This window comes from Diplotaxodon limnothrissa, linkage group LG7, assembly GCF_057381915.1.
Source record: "Diplotaxodon limnothrissa isolate DT_005_m linkage group LG7, D_limnothrissa_male_GT1.1, whole genome shotgun sequence".
NCBI lineage: Eukaryota > Metazoa > Chordata > Actinopteri > Cichliformes > Cichlidae > Diplotaxodon > Diplotaxodon limnothrissa.
This window is the reverse complement of record NC_140602.1, coordinates 22,232,572-22,250,675: the sequence shown is the minus strand read 5'-3', so window position 1 is coordinate 22,250,675 and position 18,104 is coordinate 22,232,572. Positions and strand designations below refer to the sequence as shown.

Sequence of the window (18,104 nt, the reverse complement as noted above, 5' to 3'; positions counted from 1 at the left end):
TTTCCAGCACAATCATCTCTGGTTTTTACAGAGAAACATCCAGTGAGCGGCTGTTCTTTGAGTGGCTGCTTCTAGACGACAGAAAGGCGCCATTAAGTCAAATAACCACTTGTTACAACTAAAATGTGCAAAAGATTCAAACCAATTTTATTTATATAGCACCAAATCACAACAACAGTTGCCTCAAGATAAAATCCACCTTTCTCATACCAACAATGAGCTAAATTTATCAAATTCAGTCAAATTCAGGTTTTACGCACTATAACTTTAAACTAGTGACTGGTGTTTTTCCCCATAGATTTTTCTATCATTTCTATCATATCTTCAGTAAACATCCATGTTTTGTATGGCCTATTTTAACATCTCTGCAAGCAAAATGTGTGTTTCTTTGAAGGAAAGAAAACAGGAAGCATGTTTCAGTTAACAACCTTTATTGATTCCCCCTGCATGAAATACAAGTGCGGATTGTCATTGGATGGTTGCCAACTAGTTAGAACAAAAAGTAAAACCCTAAAACTATCACCATAGAGAAATATACATAAAAATATACCTCTGGAAAACTTCATATAGACATTTCCTAACAGCTTATAGTCAGGGCTCAATCAGTAGCAATAAAGACTGGTATGATGTGAACACAGAAGAAAAAACAAAACAAAAACAAGGCCCTGCCCCATCTCACCCAGACACTGGACAGACGGTCATGTTACAGGAAGTATGGCTGACGTGGGGAATGTAGGTTAATATTGCTTTACATAAACACAAGCTAGGTTCAGATTAGCTGGATTTGAACTGACTGCAGACAAACTGAATTCTTTGGCGTTTTATTCAGAGTACTTAAAACCATAAAACCAAAGTCTGAAATGGAAAAAAGAAATAAAAACAAAAAGCGCCTGCGTTTTAACCGTTCTTGCATATAGGATAAGCACCTGAAGAGTCCCTGCTTGTACCCCGATGGCGAGCTAACGTTCCTCTCACACAACATGCGTCTGAAACTGGGGTGAAAAATGGACACATTCCTTCAATAAGACTTGAGTGTAAGAAGCATTCGCACTCGCATCTTGAGGCACTGAAAACCCAGTTTCGATCAACACTTTAGGCGGTGCTGAAGAATCTGCGGGACTGAACGAGCGTCATTTCCGGCCTCTCATTGCACCTTTATCATATTTGAGTCACAAAGCCGATTGTTCTGTTCTCAAAATGTGACATCTCCAGATCAGAAATGCCTGACACGAGTCTGCTCAGCTTGTTTGACAATTACGTCTTAAAAAAAAAACGCACAAATTATGGCTGCTCGTCACGTTCTATGAAAACCAGGACGCTCAGACTTAAATGTCATCGCAAATTGTGAGGATCTGCTTCTGTGAAGTGAAGCCGTCTCTTTCTCCAGCTTCTTAGCAACTCACTGACATAATTAGTGGGCGGGGGAGAGGTGAAGGCGATGGCATTGAACAGGCTCAGCAGGAAAAAAAAAAAGAAGAAGTGTGAGTGACGTGCTGGAATGATGCCTCGACACATTTGAGGAAGATTAAAGAAACGTTTACATGTGTTTAATGCTAAATGTAACAGATCATCGTCTATATTATAAAGTAAAACCATACCACACCCCAGGCTTCCCCCATCAACACAGCTTTAAGATAAACAGCACACAAAAACACAAAGTCTCCTTTCTGCAACGTTACAAGCTGTCAGGAGAGATATGTTGAACTTTAACATTCTCCTGGATGTCCAGCAGTTGGTTGTCCTGTCAACCGCAGCATAAACAATGTGGCCGAGAGAGGAAGCAGGAAAGAAAAAAAAAAAAGAAAAGAAAAAATCCCCACGTTGCATGTGACAACTTAGTTCAAGCTATGCTGCTTCTTCACAATACGGTTATCTTCAGAGAAGGGGAGATAGGAGGGTGAAGCAGCAGTGTCTGCGCTCTCTCGCACAGACACGCTGCCGCTCCTGAACACCTCCTTAAAATAAGTCTAAGGAAAAAAAAAACGAAGAAAAAAAAAGTGACACCTCGTAGAGGAGGGGGAGGAGAGGTGTGTCAGAGGGAAAGTTGAGGCAGGTTCGATTGTTTGAAGAGGAAATAAAAACGGTGGAAAGGAGAGGAGAGGGGGGTGAGGGTGGGAAAGGGAGGCGTCAGGGATAATGTGACAGTCACTCCTCGTCAGAGCTGCTGCTGTTCTCCAGAGAGTAAACCATGAAGGCCAAATCAGGCCGGGCAGGTACCATGGGGTTACCCGGCTTCACCATCTCGAAGCCCATGTAGTGGAACGTCTTGATGATGGACACTGGAGAGGAAATGAGGGAGAACGCTCAGTGTATTTGTTGAGGTAACATTTAAGCCCTAAAAACTGCAACCAAATCAATTTTGTGCCAACTCCACGTCTCAGAATGTGAAGCTAAACATCTCATTTTTTTTTTCCTATGTCTATATCTATTTATCTATCTATCTTATTTCAATAGCAACACTGCTCCATTTAAAGATCTGACACAGGAACACTGGATATTCTATCCATTTTTCTGATAATTCACTGGAGAAAACCTCAAAAAAGTAGTTTTTGTATCTTTTAAGGAGCTGGGATATACTGCTCAAACCAACATATGATAAGGTCTCCTTTTTATTTACACTGAGACTCACACCAGCCTCATATTCTAGCTCAGATTCCTTCTTTAATACTTTTCTAATATAGGAAAATATAATGGAACTGCAAATATTAAATGATCTGAGTTGGAGTGTTAACCTTGACTCTAAGTGGTCCAGTCTTTGTGCATAAGCACCTCTCAGTAAATGATGATTTCATTTATTTAGGCCAAAAAGTCATCCAGACTCACCTGGCCCTGTGTGAAAAAGTAATTGTCCCCTAATCCTAATAACCGGCTGTGCCACCCTTGGCAACAAAAACTGTAATCAAGCGTTTGTGATAACTGGCAATGAGTCTTTTATGGCGCTGTGGAGGAATTTTCTCCCACTGATGTTTGCAGAATTGTTTCGGATCCACCACACTGAGTGGCCTGTTTAAGATCATACCAAAGCATAGGGGGCTTTTTTTCCCCCTTAATAAATGAAACCATTTAAAAATGTTGTATTTACTCTTGTTATCTTTGTCCAAACGTGTAACTGTTAAGAATACACAAAAAACTAGTAGCACTGATAGCGTATGAATACTAGCACTGTATTTATACACTCTTACTATTGGCTGTACACCTGGATAAGGTCTCTGCATCAGTATACAGTGGTTGGCAAAGGCAAATCGTGCTTCAGAAAGAACAAGGGAAGTGCATTTTAAAATAACAGGAGCTCTTACATCGATCCTCTCTGTTTTTATGGAACCACAGGAAGACGTAGTTAACTTTGAGCTTCTCTTCTGCAAACTCAAGCAGCACGGTGAGCCTGTGGATGACATGAACACAGAGATACAGAGTCAGCCGCTAAGCGAGGGAAGAGACGAGCGGGGATGACGCACAGAGTATTTTTCCCCCCCTCTTTTATATAAGCACTGCAACTTTACATAATAATGCAGTGGCAGCTGCAAAGCTGGCTGTTTTTAGGACTGGCAGGGTGCCTGCACCAGGCAAGGTTACTCTGTCCCACCATTGATTACAGACAAACACAAAGCCAGGCTCTAAAAGCAGAAACTTATTAGCACAGCCTTTTAATTTGTAGTAGATTTGAAGCACCATGATAAATAGCTTCTCATAAACAACTTACATCCTGGCATAAAACCTGCTCTGGTGGAGAACACTGGGACAGTATGTCAACATTTCTAAAACTAGACCAACATAAGAAATGTCCCATTTAAGCAGCTTTATGACCCAGAACTCCAGAAGAAGAAGAGCTTGTGTTTTGCTCGTTTTTCTGCTGGACTCAGTAAAATATGAAAGATTCACAAAAGCCATTTCTGTCTTAACAGTGTCCAGTTTTTTCATGTCACGACTTTGTATTCAGTAAGCAAGAAAAATTGTTTCGAAAATGCCAGAAAATGTACTCTAACACAAACAATGACAGGTTAATGAACCTAATCTTGTAGTTTCCAACAATAACTAACAGTTCAAATATAACAAATGTAGAAAAATGTGTCCTGTGAGGGACCCAAACTCTCCTCTCTCCAGCCTCCAAACTTAAACCTGAACTTCCATTGAAACTAAAAGTGGAATAGGAAGAGGCAAAAACAATGTTTTGCATTATGCTTAAAATGCTTCTACACATCTGAGGCAAAGCTGAAAATGACTCAGAAATTTCTTCCTGATGAGACAGTTTAGAGTTTTAACAACAGCAAATAAAAAGCAGGGTGGCTTCTTATTAAACCACAATAAAATGAGGAAAGTTGGAACTTAAAAGATCGTCTTATAAACTCTGTTCTCCTTTATTAAAGTCACATTTTATTGTCAAAGAACAGTGTTGGTCAGGTCTGGCATTTTGTGCTTTTCTAACAATATCCCTCTTGAACTTACCCCTCCTTGCTGCCCTCCACCAAAGGTCCAGCAGGAATCTCCAGAAAGAGGCTGTCTCCTGATAGAGCTGTATCCCAGGCGGCTGAGCGGCGCTCGCTCAGCTGGTAGTGGAAGCGGAGCAGAGTAGAGCTCCCACTCACTGAAGAGGCCTGAGTCACAGTTAACTTTTCATCCTGGAGGCACAGGGAGGAAGAAGAGATTTAGAATAGATCCTAATCCAGCTTTGTGAAACCAGAGTGAGATGCTATATGATACACTTTCTAAGGACAATAAACACAAACACCACCCCCACCCGGTTCCTCCATAAAGGGGCATATTTTCAAGCTCCTACTCTGTTTTTTTGGGAATCTGAGTTCTAGCAGGAATATCACATCCACGCGTACACATCTTTATCCTGGCTGTGCATGCCAACGTTTTGAAAGTTTGAGGGGTGAACGAAAGCTGAAACATCAAACTGCAGCACACGCCTCCAGCTGTGGTGTCACTTTTGGTGCGAGGGTGAAGCAGCAAGTGTAAACATGCCAGGAGGCTGAAAGCTTGGCAAAAGTCTGAAGAAGACTTCTCTCTGTCTGAGAACTGTGCTGAAATGAAACCAGTTAAAGAGGAAGTGGTTAAAGAAGCAGCAGACAAGTGTGATCTTCTGTGAACTAGCAAACCATTTGTCTTTACCAACAAGTTAGTGGCGCACAGCTCTTTGTTTCATGAAACTGAAACTAAACCAAAGCATGGCAAACAGCAAAGGTAAAGTCTTGGTTCGTTTTTTAATAGCTGCCCTTCACAGGATGCTGTCCATTTCAGGACCTTTGATCAGCAGCGTCACTCTAAATAGTCATGCATGACTCTCGTGTGCCGAAATAGAAGTGAAAGTGTGAACACGTTCAGCATTCTGTGCTGTTGCTGAAGCAGTAATATTAGAAAGGGCTGCACACTCTGCACAGATGAAGATGTTAATGACAGTTTGTGACTGATCTGCCTGATCCTAAAGCTCTAATCCTCCTGAGAGTCAGTCACATGTTTGGGGAGCAACCTGACATACACACAAACACTGTTGTTTCCTCTCTATCGTTTGTGAGTTTGCGTGCAACCCCACCCAAGAAGTTCACAAATATGAGACAGCTATAAAAGTATACATTTTCACTTGGGTGCTTTTTTGTGTTCTGCATGGCAAACATACCATTTGAGCATGTCCGGGGGAGAGAGGACTACAATAATTTTGTTAAATCCACTGCAGGTGCAGACGAGCAGATTAAAGGATTTTTTTTTAGCTTTAAATAAAACAACTTTGGGAAATGAGGGTATAACTCGTTAGACAGGCGCTCCTGTGTTTGGCTCAGTGAGTCAGAAATGACCTTGAGCGGTGAAGCACTTAACAGTTATGACAGAAAAGCTTATAGTGAATTACAGCAACACGTGCCAACCCTTTCCCCCAGTGTTTACCCCCTAAACCCCATTCAGTTTTATTAAACCCAATTTAATCTGAAATAAAGACCCTGATGACTAATGTAGGACTCTCACCACAGCAGCATTAAGAGGCTGATATTTTGCATGCATTATGGCAGCGGTCCCCAACCTTTTTTGCGCCACAGACCGGTTTATGCCCGACAATATTTTCACGGACCGGCCTTTAAGGTGTCGCGGGAAAATACAACAAAATAAAACTAGTACCGGTACTGAAAAAAAAGATGATTTATTCATAACACACGTGAAAAGACCCAGGAAAACAGAGTTAACGATAAAAACGATAACAAAATAACGCTGAAAACCGATAAAAACCCTGAAAACCACACATTTCACACCTGAGCCTCAACTCTCGCGGCCCAGTACCAAACGACTCACGGACTGGTACCGGTCCGAGGCCCGGGGGTTGGGGACCGCTGCATTATGGCACCACTTTGCATGTGTGTTGGTTAGAGTGGCCACATGTGGAGAAGATGATTTACAAAATTGGACTATAGCTCTGTGTGAAATATTGAGGACCTTCACCTTGTGCAGTAGCACGCCGAGAGAGTGATCCCTGACCGTCCCTCGCCCACCCGGGATCTTCAGCTGTGGGTGAGGGGCATCAGGAGCACCACAGAGGCCCCGGAGCCTGAGGGATGGAGCATGGCATCAGAGACCCCCCTAACCAGGAACTGCAGAGAGAAGCATGGAGAAACATTTTTCAATACTCGTGTAAATTAAAAAAAAACAAAAAAAACAAAACAATTTTGTATACATTTTTACAACTGCCACAAAATAGTGAGATGGAAATGTTTTCGAGACATATGTTTCCTGCCTTAAAGTTCTTGTTTACTGTGACTGTACTTCACAGAAACTTAAATGAAGAGCTGCAAACCTGCCAAACTAAACTGGATGGAAACGATTGGCGCTCTTTGATCTACCCTTATACCTGACAGAGCAAAACAGAAACCATCAGCGAATGAGGAGAAACCAGAGTGCATTATTAAAATCTGCAGAGTGACTAATCACCAAGACCACAGCTAGATAAATGAAGTTTTATGGGAATGCTTTCACGCACTTACAACACTGCAGGGCATCTCTAACTCAGACAGACAGAAGTGAAACTTGGGCACTCATGACTAATGGCTAATGATCCACTGCTGATGTAAACCTCTTAGCTTGTTACTTCACACACACCTTATTTTAACTTCATTAAGCATGTTCATATAACTAGCAACTATGAAGCACCTGTAGCAACAAGCTCGCAGAACGAGATTTAGCACGATACTGCCCGCTCGTTTGTTGGATCCATTTAAAGCCAGGGATGTCAAACCTGCTGCCCAGGGGCGAGAAGTGGTTACTGGAAAGCCTTGTGAAGTGTGATTCAGCATTTAATTACTCAACACGCTTAGTAGACACACTGGAATGTGGAAAACCTGACACTGCTGACATTTATTAATTTTTTTAAAAACGTATTCTACCTCAGAGATGTTAGGCTCATTAAAAATGAGGATGCTTCATTCCAACTTCTGATCAGATATCAGTGTAAAAATCCATCAGCTATAATCTTCACTGTGAAGAATTATGCCTGATGCTGCTATAAACATTGCTTTACTAACTTTACAAATTAAAAGCTAAAGAAATAATAAAATATAGCAGAATAATGAGTTGAACAGGCCTGATATAAATGTGGTAACATTTTTGCATTTGTCTCACTTACAGCAACCAAATATTAGCAACGCTTTTGTCTTTTCCTGAGGCTCCTCACACAGTCGGTATAAATGAAATCAGCTTGTGACAGGTCATGTTACTGCAAGCACAACAAGCATTTCCCAACAAGTGTCACCAGTGTCCTTCTACTGTACTTCACGCTGTTATAATGAGCTACTTCAAGATCATCTGATATTTGCTGTGCTAGTTTCTCTTCATTCAGTAAGGCCTCAGTCACACAGGCATAGAGTCTGGTCTGCAGCACCCTGGCAACCAGTGGTTGCTATGGAAGAATGAATTCTGACATGTGATTACTGGAGGTTGCTAGCAGTTTCTGGGTGCAACTAGTTGTAAAGATGGTGCTTCGCCAGAAACCCAGAACTGAACTTTGCCTTTATACAGTTTTCCCCATATAGGTTCTCATGCATGTGGCCAAATAAAGTAAGTTTTAACATTTCTTTGAGGTTTGGAAAAAAGAGAAACTTAAATTACATAATTAAACATAGCTTAACAGAAACTCCTACAGCCGTTTTTGTATATTTGCATCAAACTCAGAAGCAGAAACAGCCTGACTGCAACACTGTGGCCTTTAACCTGAGACTCAGTGGTCTGCATGGTTATATATAGAAAGTTCTTCACTGCTTCAAACCTGTTACCACAATTCAAAGTAGAGCAGGGCGATATGACCAAAAGTATTTATCACGATATACATTTGAAAATTTGCGATAACGATATAACTGACACTACAGGGAGTGCAGAATTATTAGGCAAGTTGTATTTTTGAGGAATAATTTTATTATTGAACAACAACCATGTTCTCAATGAACCCAAAAAACTCATTAATATCAAAGCTGAATGTTTTTGGAAGTAGTTTTTAGTTTGTTTTTAGTTTTAGCTATTTTAGGGGGATATCTGTGTGTGCAGGTGACTATTACTGTGCATAATTATTAGGCAACTTAACAAAAAACAAATATATACCCATTTCAATTATTTATTTTTACCAGTGACACCAATATAACATCTCCACATTCACAAATATACATTTCTGACATTCAAAAACAAAACAAAAACAAATCAGCGACCAATATAGCCACCTTTCTTTGCAAGGACACTCAAAAGCCTGCCATCCATGGATTCTGTCAGTGTTTTGATCTGTTCACCATCAACATTGCGTGCAGCAGCAACCACAGCCTCCCAGACACTGTTCAGAGAGGTGTACTGTTTTCCCTCCTTGTAAATCTCACATTTGATGATGGACCACAGGTTCTCAATGGGGTTCAGATCAGGTGAACAAGGAGGCCATGTCATTAGTTTTTCTTCTTTTATACCCTTTCTTGCCAGCCACGCTGTGGAGTACTTGGATGCGTGTGATGGAGCATTGTCCTGCATGAAAATCATGTTTTTCTTGAAGGACGCAGACTTCTTCCTGTACCACTGCTTGAAGAAGGTGTCTTCCAGAAACTGGCAGTAGGACTGGGAGTTGAGCTTGACTCCATCCTCAACCCGAAAAGGCCCCACAAGCTCATCTTTGATGATACCAGCCCAAACCAGTACTCCACCTCCACCTTGCTGGCGTCTGAGTCGGACTTTCAGCCTTTCTTACCTTGGCCATGTCTCTGAGTATTGCACACCTTGTGCTTTTGGGCACTCCAGTGATGTTGCAGCTCTGAAATATGGCCAAACTGGTGGCAAGTGGCATCTTGGCAGCTGCACGCTTGACTTTTCTCAGTTCATAGGCAGTTATTTTGCGCCTTGGTTTTTCCACACACTTCTTGCGACCCTGTTGACTATTTTGAATGAAACGCTTGATTGTTTGATGATCACGCTTCAGAAGCGTTGCAATTTTGAGACTGCTGCATCCCTCTGCAAGATATCTCACTATTTTTGACTTTTCTGAGCCTGTCAAGTCCTTCTTTTGACCCATTTTGCCAATGGAAAGGAAGTTGCCTAATAATTATGCACACCTGATATAGGGTGTTGATGTCATTAGACCACACCCCTTCTCATTACAGAGATGCACATCACCTAATATGCTTAATTGGTAGTAGGCTTTCGAGCCTATACAGCTTGGAGTAGGACAACATGCATGAAGAGGATGATGTGGACAAAATACTCATTTGCCTAATAATTCTGCACTCCCTGTACACAAAATACTTTACAACTCCACAACTTTATTAGTGCAAAAAAAACCAAACAAAACCCATGAATGTATTTTCACTTACACAAGCAGCTTTTTTTAAGTGCATTAAAGTTATATAAAAAATTTGCAGTGCAAATGTAAATTCCTTGTTGACAGTTTAACCAAAAGGCATTTCCAGTGGAAATTGTCCAACATATCCTCAGCATAACCATGTATAATATCCACAAAACTTAAAAAGAGGTTATACACATACAATACGGTAATATTATGTTGAAGCACAGTACGTATCACTCCGCGAGGCTCCTGCCTACGATAGCCGTAATGCTCCGACAATCCATCAAGCGGTGCGGCTTTGTAGCTTAGCAAAGTCGTACTGAAACATTTGACAAATTTCCGAGCGCCGTGTACGACATAAAATCGTTTCGAGGTCAGTAAACACAATCAGAATTCATACATAAGGCACACGGGATTATAAGGGGCACTGTCGATTTTCAGAAAACTCAAAGGATTGATTTTAAGTGTGCCATATTTTCCAAAAAATACGGTAATAACAACGGCCCACTAGCATGCTCTACCAAAAATAGTGCTTTGTTGTGTATCTGATGGACGAAAGCTAAACCAGTTCCACACCACTGAAGTTGCAGCATTTTTACAAACCAATTCTGGTTCATCCGTTTCATTAAACGCTCTTCTCATTCAGCGTCGCCGCCATGTGCATATGTAAACAAAGGCACTGCGCATGCGCGTTTTACCCAGATTTTATAGCGATATTTCATTTTCTTATCATTGCCTAACATTATACCGGTATTACCGTGAACGGTATGTGATATGGCCCAGCCCTAATTCAAAGTAAATTAAAATCACAAATGTCTGAATATCAATCATGTGATGCAAACCAGCTACAAACTCTTAAATTGCTCGTATTGAGCTCCAGTTCATGGACTCTCCTCCACGGGCTGTTTGTTTACAGCGAGTCTGTCACTGACAGAATTAAAGCCGATGATTTATTACAGCTTCAAAGAGCCACCACATGCAGTGGAGGGAATGTATCATAAACAAGCGCATGATCTGTAAACACCTCTGCAAATAGCCTTCATGGCTTTCGGAAACAAGCATGGTCTGCGTTTCGAGTTACAGTCGTGCATCTCACACCAGACGTTGGCAGACGGCCGGCGCTGCCAGAGTCGGGCTGGGACACGGGGAGGGCTCCCGGTCCTCATGGCGTCAAACTTTAGGTAGACAGCTATGCAACAGCGCCTGACTCAATTCTGTCCCCGATTGCCAGTGAAACCTGACACGTTCTCTCTTAAACATGCATCAGATGGACTGATCTGTTTGCAAGTATACACACATATCCAAGTCATGTGCAACAGAACAGTCACATGTATCAAACAAGCATGTGCCTTTCATGAGAGGGAGGTGCCACAGTTTCCCTGCAGACCAAACAGGTTACCCCCACGACCTGATGTACAGAGCTACAGAGCAATGGAAAACAAAGCGTATTATGCCTGTTCATGTCTGCTGCACACACCCTCTGTTTGCTCGTCTCATTATTTGTGCTTAGCTGTGCACAGGAAATGTGCCAGTGCATTATAGTGGGTAAAATTTTAGGACCCTCTAACTGGAGGTTACTCAGTTTCTTTAAATAATCGTTACGTAATCTATAAAAATTGGTCATAGACTCTTCATCAATAGAGCATGTCGATTCCACAGAAACAAAACTGATACCGACTGTATTTGGGTCAACAGGTAGGACACAGATGGAGGGAGAGAGAGCAAGATGCCAAGGCAGGCTTCTTTTTCCATCTTCCCTTTCAGACAGTCTGCCCTTGATGGAAATGCCAGCTTGTTTTGAAAGCCAACGCTCTTGTCCTCTGACATTTCAGCCACACTCTAAACACCCTCCTCTACACCCTCCTATCCCAATATGCCACTCAAGCTGAAGGGCTGTGGCCTTTAGTCGTCTCCCAACAAATCACAAGTGACAAAAACACCATTTAGTTTACATTTTTCCAGAAGGTTGACTTTATGCTCTGTAGACCATTAATGTGAAGACTGAGCACGTTCACAAGCCTGTGCTGCATTAAGTTGCTAGTGAGGATCATCTGTGTATTGCAGAGAGATGCGTTATCATCATTTTGGCAGGACTGGTGAGAGTATGTTTGTATTCAAGAGAATTTATTATTTTATTTTTAAAGCGGATGAACGCTTGCACTGCCAGTTTGCGCTTCCTGAGGTGCAAGTTGTTATGAGAACTGATTCAGGTGAATTGTTTCACGGGGATGAATACCTCGGGTTGGACAGGCAGTTGATCCAGAGTTTGGCTAAAAGCCAAAAAACACACAACTCAACCAAAACAGGAAGCTTTCTGGCAGGTCCTCCAAGAAGCCCAAGACACACCAAACCAACTTTTAACGCTGTAATTACAAGATTAGTCATGGAAAACGACTCGACTCAAATCCACACTGAACATAAACAAGCTTCCTGGCTCCAGAAAAGCTTTGGGAAAGGGCTTTAGGTCTTACACATGGACAACTATTTACTGTAGGAAAATAAGGACAGTCCTTAGACTTTTGCCGACACCAGTAAGTCTGTCAGAGCAACATGTCGGAGAAATATCGAGAAACAGGAAAGGCACACGTGCTCTGAAACGTCAGCGTGAAAGGAGGCGTCTCTGCCAAAACATAGAACTGACCCCTGCACCTAAACTGTATGTGCTGAAGCGGTGCTAGAAACTTCAGATTTAACCCAAGATTCATTTTAAATGGTGTATTATCTATATAGATGTCTGTACCCCATTTCTCCGTAACAGTTGGACCAATCTCAATAACCTTTTCTGCAAACATCATGAAAAACAAACCTGAATTGCGATGATTTTCTGAGAATGCGTTCTTAAGTTCTGTTTGTTTCACATGTTACTTCCCTACGTGCGCAACTTAGCAGTCATCAAATTGTTGGTCAAGTTACTACTGAATACAAAATGAACCTTGATTTGTTTTGGCTCTCAGACTGTTAAAAGCAATCTGGGCTGAACATCTAAACAGTCATTTACTGTAATCTATCAGATTGTCCCGTGTCTTAAAGGTAGAGCTATGATACTCACAAGTCTTATCTTGCACAGTATTTTTACCAGATTTCCTTCCTGGTTTCAGATATGCTGGAGTTACGGGTATACCATCTCTTTTCCCATCTCACTGTCTAAAGTGCTTGAAGCTCAGAATATCATACAGCACTTTGTGCATTACAGTTATGTGTAAAAAAAAAAAAAATTAAAAAATTAAAAATTAGCTGCTCTGCTAGCAGCAGCCCCTTCTGTGTTTCTGACTGGTCATATGATGTCACACCTCCTCTTATAGAAACTACACTGGGAAATCATGGGTTCATTTATCGATCACCTTTGTCTGACTGCTGCCTTCAGTTCTGATTTTAGGGTGGGAAAGCCAGAAAAGTGAATAAATCCTGGGTATGTTGAACATGTTTCATAGTAAAATCATCAGACAAACAGTGAAGTACAGTGGAGACATAAATGTAACGTTTTTGTTACTCAGGAACACGACACATAAGGTCAATATTTAACCACAGTTCAAAACAGAGCTGAAGGACACAATCCGAACAATCAGAAGATTTTAGCTTGTTATATTAACAAGATAACAGATATATTAATGAATGCATCTGCTGATGATAATGACAGGATGTGCATTTAAGATGAGATATGCATTCAGATACAAGTGTAAAAGCCTGTATCTGCACTAGCAGCTCTGCAACACTGAATTCAAGCATTGCAGTTGCTTAAAGATGACCCATTATGCTAATTTTCTGCTCCACATTTTTTATTGTTGGATTAGAGTACCTTTGGATGATTCACAGTTTAAATAATTCTTATTTATCTCACACCGGGCCTTGGAGCAGCTCTACAGTTCAGTGTGAAACAAGATGTCCTGGCTCCTCGACCTTCAATCCTTAAGCAACTGAGCTATTTTAACCAGAAAAATGACAGTGGGGCCATTTATGTTTTATACAAATCATTATTAAATTCTATCTTGATTTATCATACTTGTAGTGTTGTCTTTATCCATGACAAATGGTCTTAAATGTTCAGAATTACATACAAAACTGAACCATGACTAAAGGGAAAAGTATGCATGCTCATGCCTGTTGTGCAAGCAGTTTGACATAAAACATCAACTCAATTATCCAACAGCAAAAAGGGTGTTTCTGCTTCAAAAGACTTGAGGGCATTTGTGTATTGGATGGGTATCTCATTAAGTGCCTGCCTTTCTGCTACTACAGTATTTCTGTGGCTGACAGAGAGCGCACAGACTGCAGCTGAATCAGAGGGACTTTGAGACCCCTTTCATGACAGAAAACACCAGCAGCCACTTTATCAAACCATATCTATAATCAGACCTTTTACTTTTGATTTCAACTACAGACCTGTAAAGTTTTATGATACAGTCACAGTCACAAAAATCAGTTGATCTACAAGTCAACAGACCAACACAAACATCCACCAAAGTATTTGAGATTGTGCCAGCAGTCAAAGGCATCTACAGGACCACAAGTTCTCTCAACGATATACAGCCGCACAAGGTGAAATCAATACCAGCCATGCAAATGGGGCTGGTAACAAACCTGAACAAACCATTGGTCCTAATATGAAGCCTCAAAATAACCGTTTTTTCCCCGTCACCATCATATCTGATGAGACATGGGTGGATCTTCGGGGTGGGGCTGAGAACACAGAAAAATAAATACTACATACACATAATTTTATTGACACTTGCAATAATAATATATTTATTAGTGTAGGTAAAGGCAGAGCATTTTCCAATGAGCCACTCTCACTGACATACTTGCATATTTGAAATGTGAATCTAACGAAAAAAGGTGTCCGCAGCTGCAAGAGCATAATATCCAGTGACACCATAAATCAAGAAAATGCAATAGCTAACAACTGACTGCCACTAGCCAATGAGCATATTGTGGATAATCCAACTTTCTGACATTTAAAATGCCCAAAATTTAATGAATCAGCTTTTTTTTTTTTTACTCAGTGTGACCCCCCCAAAAATGACATTAGCACAGGGCTGGGCAACTCCAGGCCTCGAGGGCCGGTGTCCTGCAGGTTTTAGATGGTTTTAGATGTGTGATCCAACACAGCCGATTCAAATGGCTAAATTACCTCCTCAACATGTCCTGAAGTTCTCCAGATGCTTGGTAACAAACTAATCATGTGATTCAGGTGTGTTGACCCAGAGTAATATCCAAAACCTGCAGGACACCGGCCCTCGAGGCCTGGAGTTGCCCACCCCCGCATTAGCTGGGGGTGTAATTAAGCTGTAATTAATAAACAAATTAAGCAACCTTTCTCATCACAATCTCCATCTTCAATCTCATGCTTAGTCCAGCCAACAGTTCAAACCCTGTGGGTAACAGGCTGACAGTGACTGTGGTAAAATACTCCATGCTTAAATCTGAGAAGCGAGCACAAGCAAAGCAAAAAAATAAAAATCTTGCGTGACAAATTAAGAATAATAACTGCTACTTATTACTGCTAAATGACCTATGTGATTAAGCATTTCATCTCCAACTGCTTCAAAACCATCAATGTCTGTTTCATGCTGGCAGTTAGGAATTCGTCCTGTTTATGTAACCAACTCCCTGCGGACAACTATAAAACCGGCGGCTGTTAAAGCCAGATGTCAGCTGATGCTGCTTGGCACAGTTTTGGCTTTGTTACGAAATATTGAACATGACTGATCCAGGATATACCAGCAAACAGCGCAGAGCCCAGAACCACTGAATTAAAAAGGCACTTAGTGCACTCAGGTAGCACAGGTTAGAAAGTCCAGCCGTTTCCGAGTGAATGCACTCCTAGACACTTTCCACATGCAGATTCCATTGATTCTTGGGAAGTGAACCAGGGGAGAGAATGGGGTTATGCAACTGCTCTAATGTAGGCCAGTGCATGCCTTCTGCTGACGAGGCCATAGCAGTCAGAGAGCTAATATAGTCACTGCTCTGGCTCACAGCATCAATGGACCTCTGCCTTCTCCCTGCTCTGCGTGTCAGATGATAAACACACAGGACAAAAACAGGCCTTGTTTCGCTCTCTTTTTGTTTGAGGGCAGAGGCATACAAAGAAAACACACAGGCTACAATTAAATGCTGCAAATGCTCATTTAACCAAAAGGTCAAATAGTTATTTAACGTCTAACATTGTAATCACTCCCAACAAGGGTTAAACAGGTGGGTGCTGCATAACAAAAGACAAGACACCAAATCCCTGTAGGACTATGATGATGCAATAGCAGGAACATAAGGTGCAAAACACCACCAGTGTAAACACTCACTGAACAGCCACTGTACTACACACTCCAGATAAAGTGAAGATAATATAATTCTCTTAGCGCTTGCATATCACTATGCACACAGAGGTGGGGAAAACCAGGCACAAACAAAACCACACACGCTGCCACTAATTGTTATTTTTATTTTTGATAAAGTCAAAATAACTGTCCAGACTTCCCACAGTTCAGTGAGACTTAGCTGACACCCTGGCAGTCTACACAGAAATAAATCAGTGCATGTGTTGGGTAATAAGGAAAAATATCAGAGTTCATGAAAGAAAAACAAGAAGAAAAAAAACAGTAGTATCTCCAATACATGGTTTGTCCACCAGAGAGCACTGATTATTTTCCAGCTAAAAGGCATCTTGCTTCCTACAAATCTGCTCAGTTACTTAATAGTAGGTGAACTCCCCATTAGGAAAAATGTCATGAGGTTCCCCCAATAAAGACCTTATCAGCTTATAAAACGAGATGTTTCTATTATTCAATTAAAACAGTGATATTATTAGAAGTGGAGGAAAACTAAGTCATCTAAATGATTCCAGGATTGGAAACAGCAAATATCCAAATAAATAATTAGCTGGAAAAATGCCTTCAATAATCTGTTAGGGCTACTAACTTTCTACTGAAATAAGGTGAGGAGTACATTACATCCGGAAATGTAATCACTTAAGGAGTTGGATTAAAAAATTAATATGAACTATATGAAATCTGTGAACCAACTAAAATAGTCTGGGTCTGGCTGTTTGTTTGTTTTTTTAAGAAAATTTCACAGTTGGAGCTCATTAACTTCTAGCGACTAAGGAAGAAACACTAAGCACAAAACACAAATTTAAAAAAAAAAAAGGTGCAGATGCAGGCCTATAGTTCCTATATTTTCAATAACAAGAATCAACTTGTTTGCTCCCGGAAGAAAGCTAAAAAGTGGTGTAAGGGGGCTTTCACGGCCTTAAAGACCTCCACCTCCAACAATAAAACAGCGTACAATTGAATTCACGTATAGCTCACAGTTAGTGGATGCTTACCTGCTTTATACAGCGGGAAAAATACCGTGTAAATGTGGCATAAAGCAGCTTTAACACTGTTAGAAACGTCTGGGTGAACTCGTCCTGCTTATTTTTTAAAGACGGTAATAAAATTCGCCATTAACCTGCTCGGTAAATATCATAAACCTAAAACCTTCAGCTCCTTGTGTTTACAGTGGCTCGACATCTGTCAGGGGAATCATTTCTAGATGCTTCCAGCCTTGCTAACTGAGCTCCGTGCTAACTAGTTGGTTGTTTGTTTGTTTTTGTTTTACAAACTAAGCGCCTTTAACACAGAGACAGCGTTAATATGAGCAGCTGACAGCAGCGCAAACATCTGCTTTCAGTATGTCGATAAAGAAAAACAAACATCCTCATACCTTTCCTCGGTGTTCAACATGATGGCTTCGAGGAAACGCGGATATTTACTTCTTTTATGACAACCGAAGCAATCACTGTTCAACAAAAACTCCGCAGATGTATTCACCATTCGGGGACTCGGAGCAAACTTGGTGTTTGTTAAGTCTGTAGTTCCACTTTCTGTAGATGAAAGCACCACCCGACGGTACAACTACACTGCTGCAGCCCGCAAACGAAACACGGCGCTTTTATAGTCGCGCGAGGCATCATGGGTATTCTTCGCAGGTTTTTTTTCCCCCCAGCTCAACAAAAACAAAGTGAACAAACCGACAAAAACAGACTAAAGCGCCGAATAAAACTAATCACGGATGAAATTAAATGAGAGTCGTGATGTGTCATTTCTGTTTCTTTGTTTTTATTCTGCTTCCTTCCCTTAATTCACCTTTTTTGTAAGACATAGGCCAAAGAGCCGAGGAGCAATTTTAGCAATATTCCTCAAGTTTTCTCACTTGTTACTTATCTTTCCTAAGACATTTTAAGTTTTTCACATATGGATGTTTTAAAGAAGATTTTTAACGTCCTTACACGCCTATAGATCTGTCTAAAAAGTATTCGCCCTATTTTCTTCTTTCTTTT

The 18,104-nt window shown here is 41.0% G+C and overlaps 1 protein-coding gene across 1 annotated transcript; it reads right to left on the bottom strand.

Annotated features, from left to right (window-relative positions):
- Window positions 1-444: 444 nt before the first annotated feature.
- oaz2a (ornithine decarboxylase antizyme 2a) lies at window positions 445-17,676 on the bottom strand. The gene is given in 6 exon segments (XM_085359436.1): window positions 445-2,279; window positions 3,297-3,382; window positions 4,444-4,616; window positions 6,427-6,507; window positions 6,509-6,575; window positions 17,489-17,676. Coding segments are annotated over 6 exon segments (651 nt in total). The 5' UTR covers window positions 17,599-17,676; the 3' UTR covers window positions 445-2,145.
- Window positions 17,677-18,104: the final 428 nt, after the last annotated feature.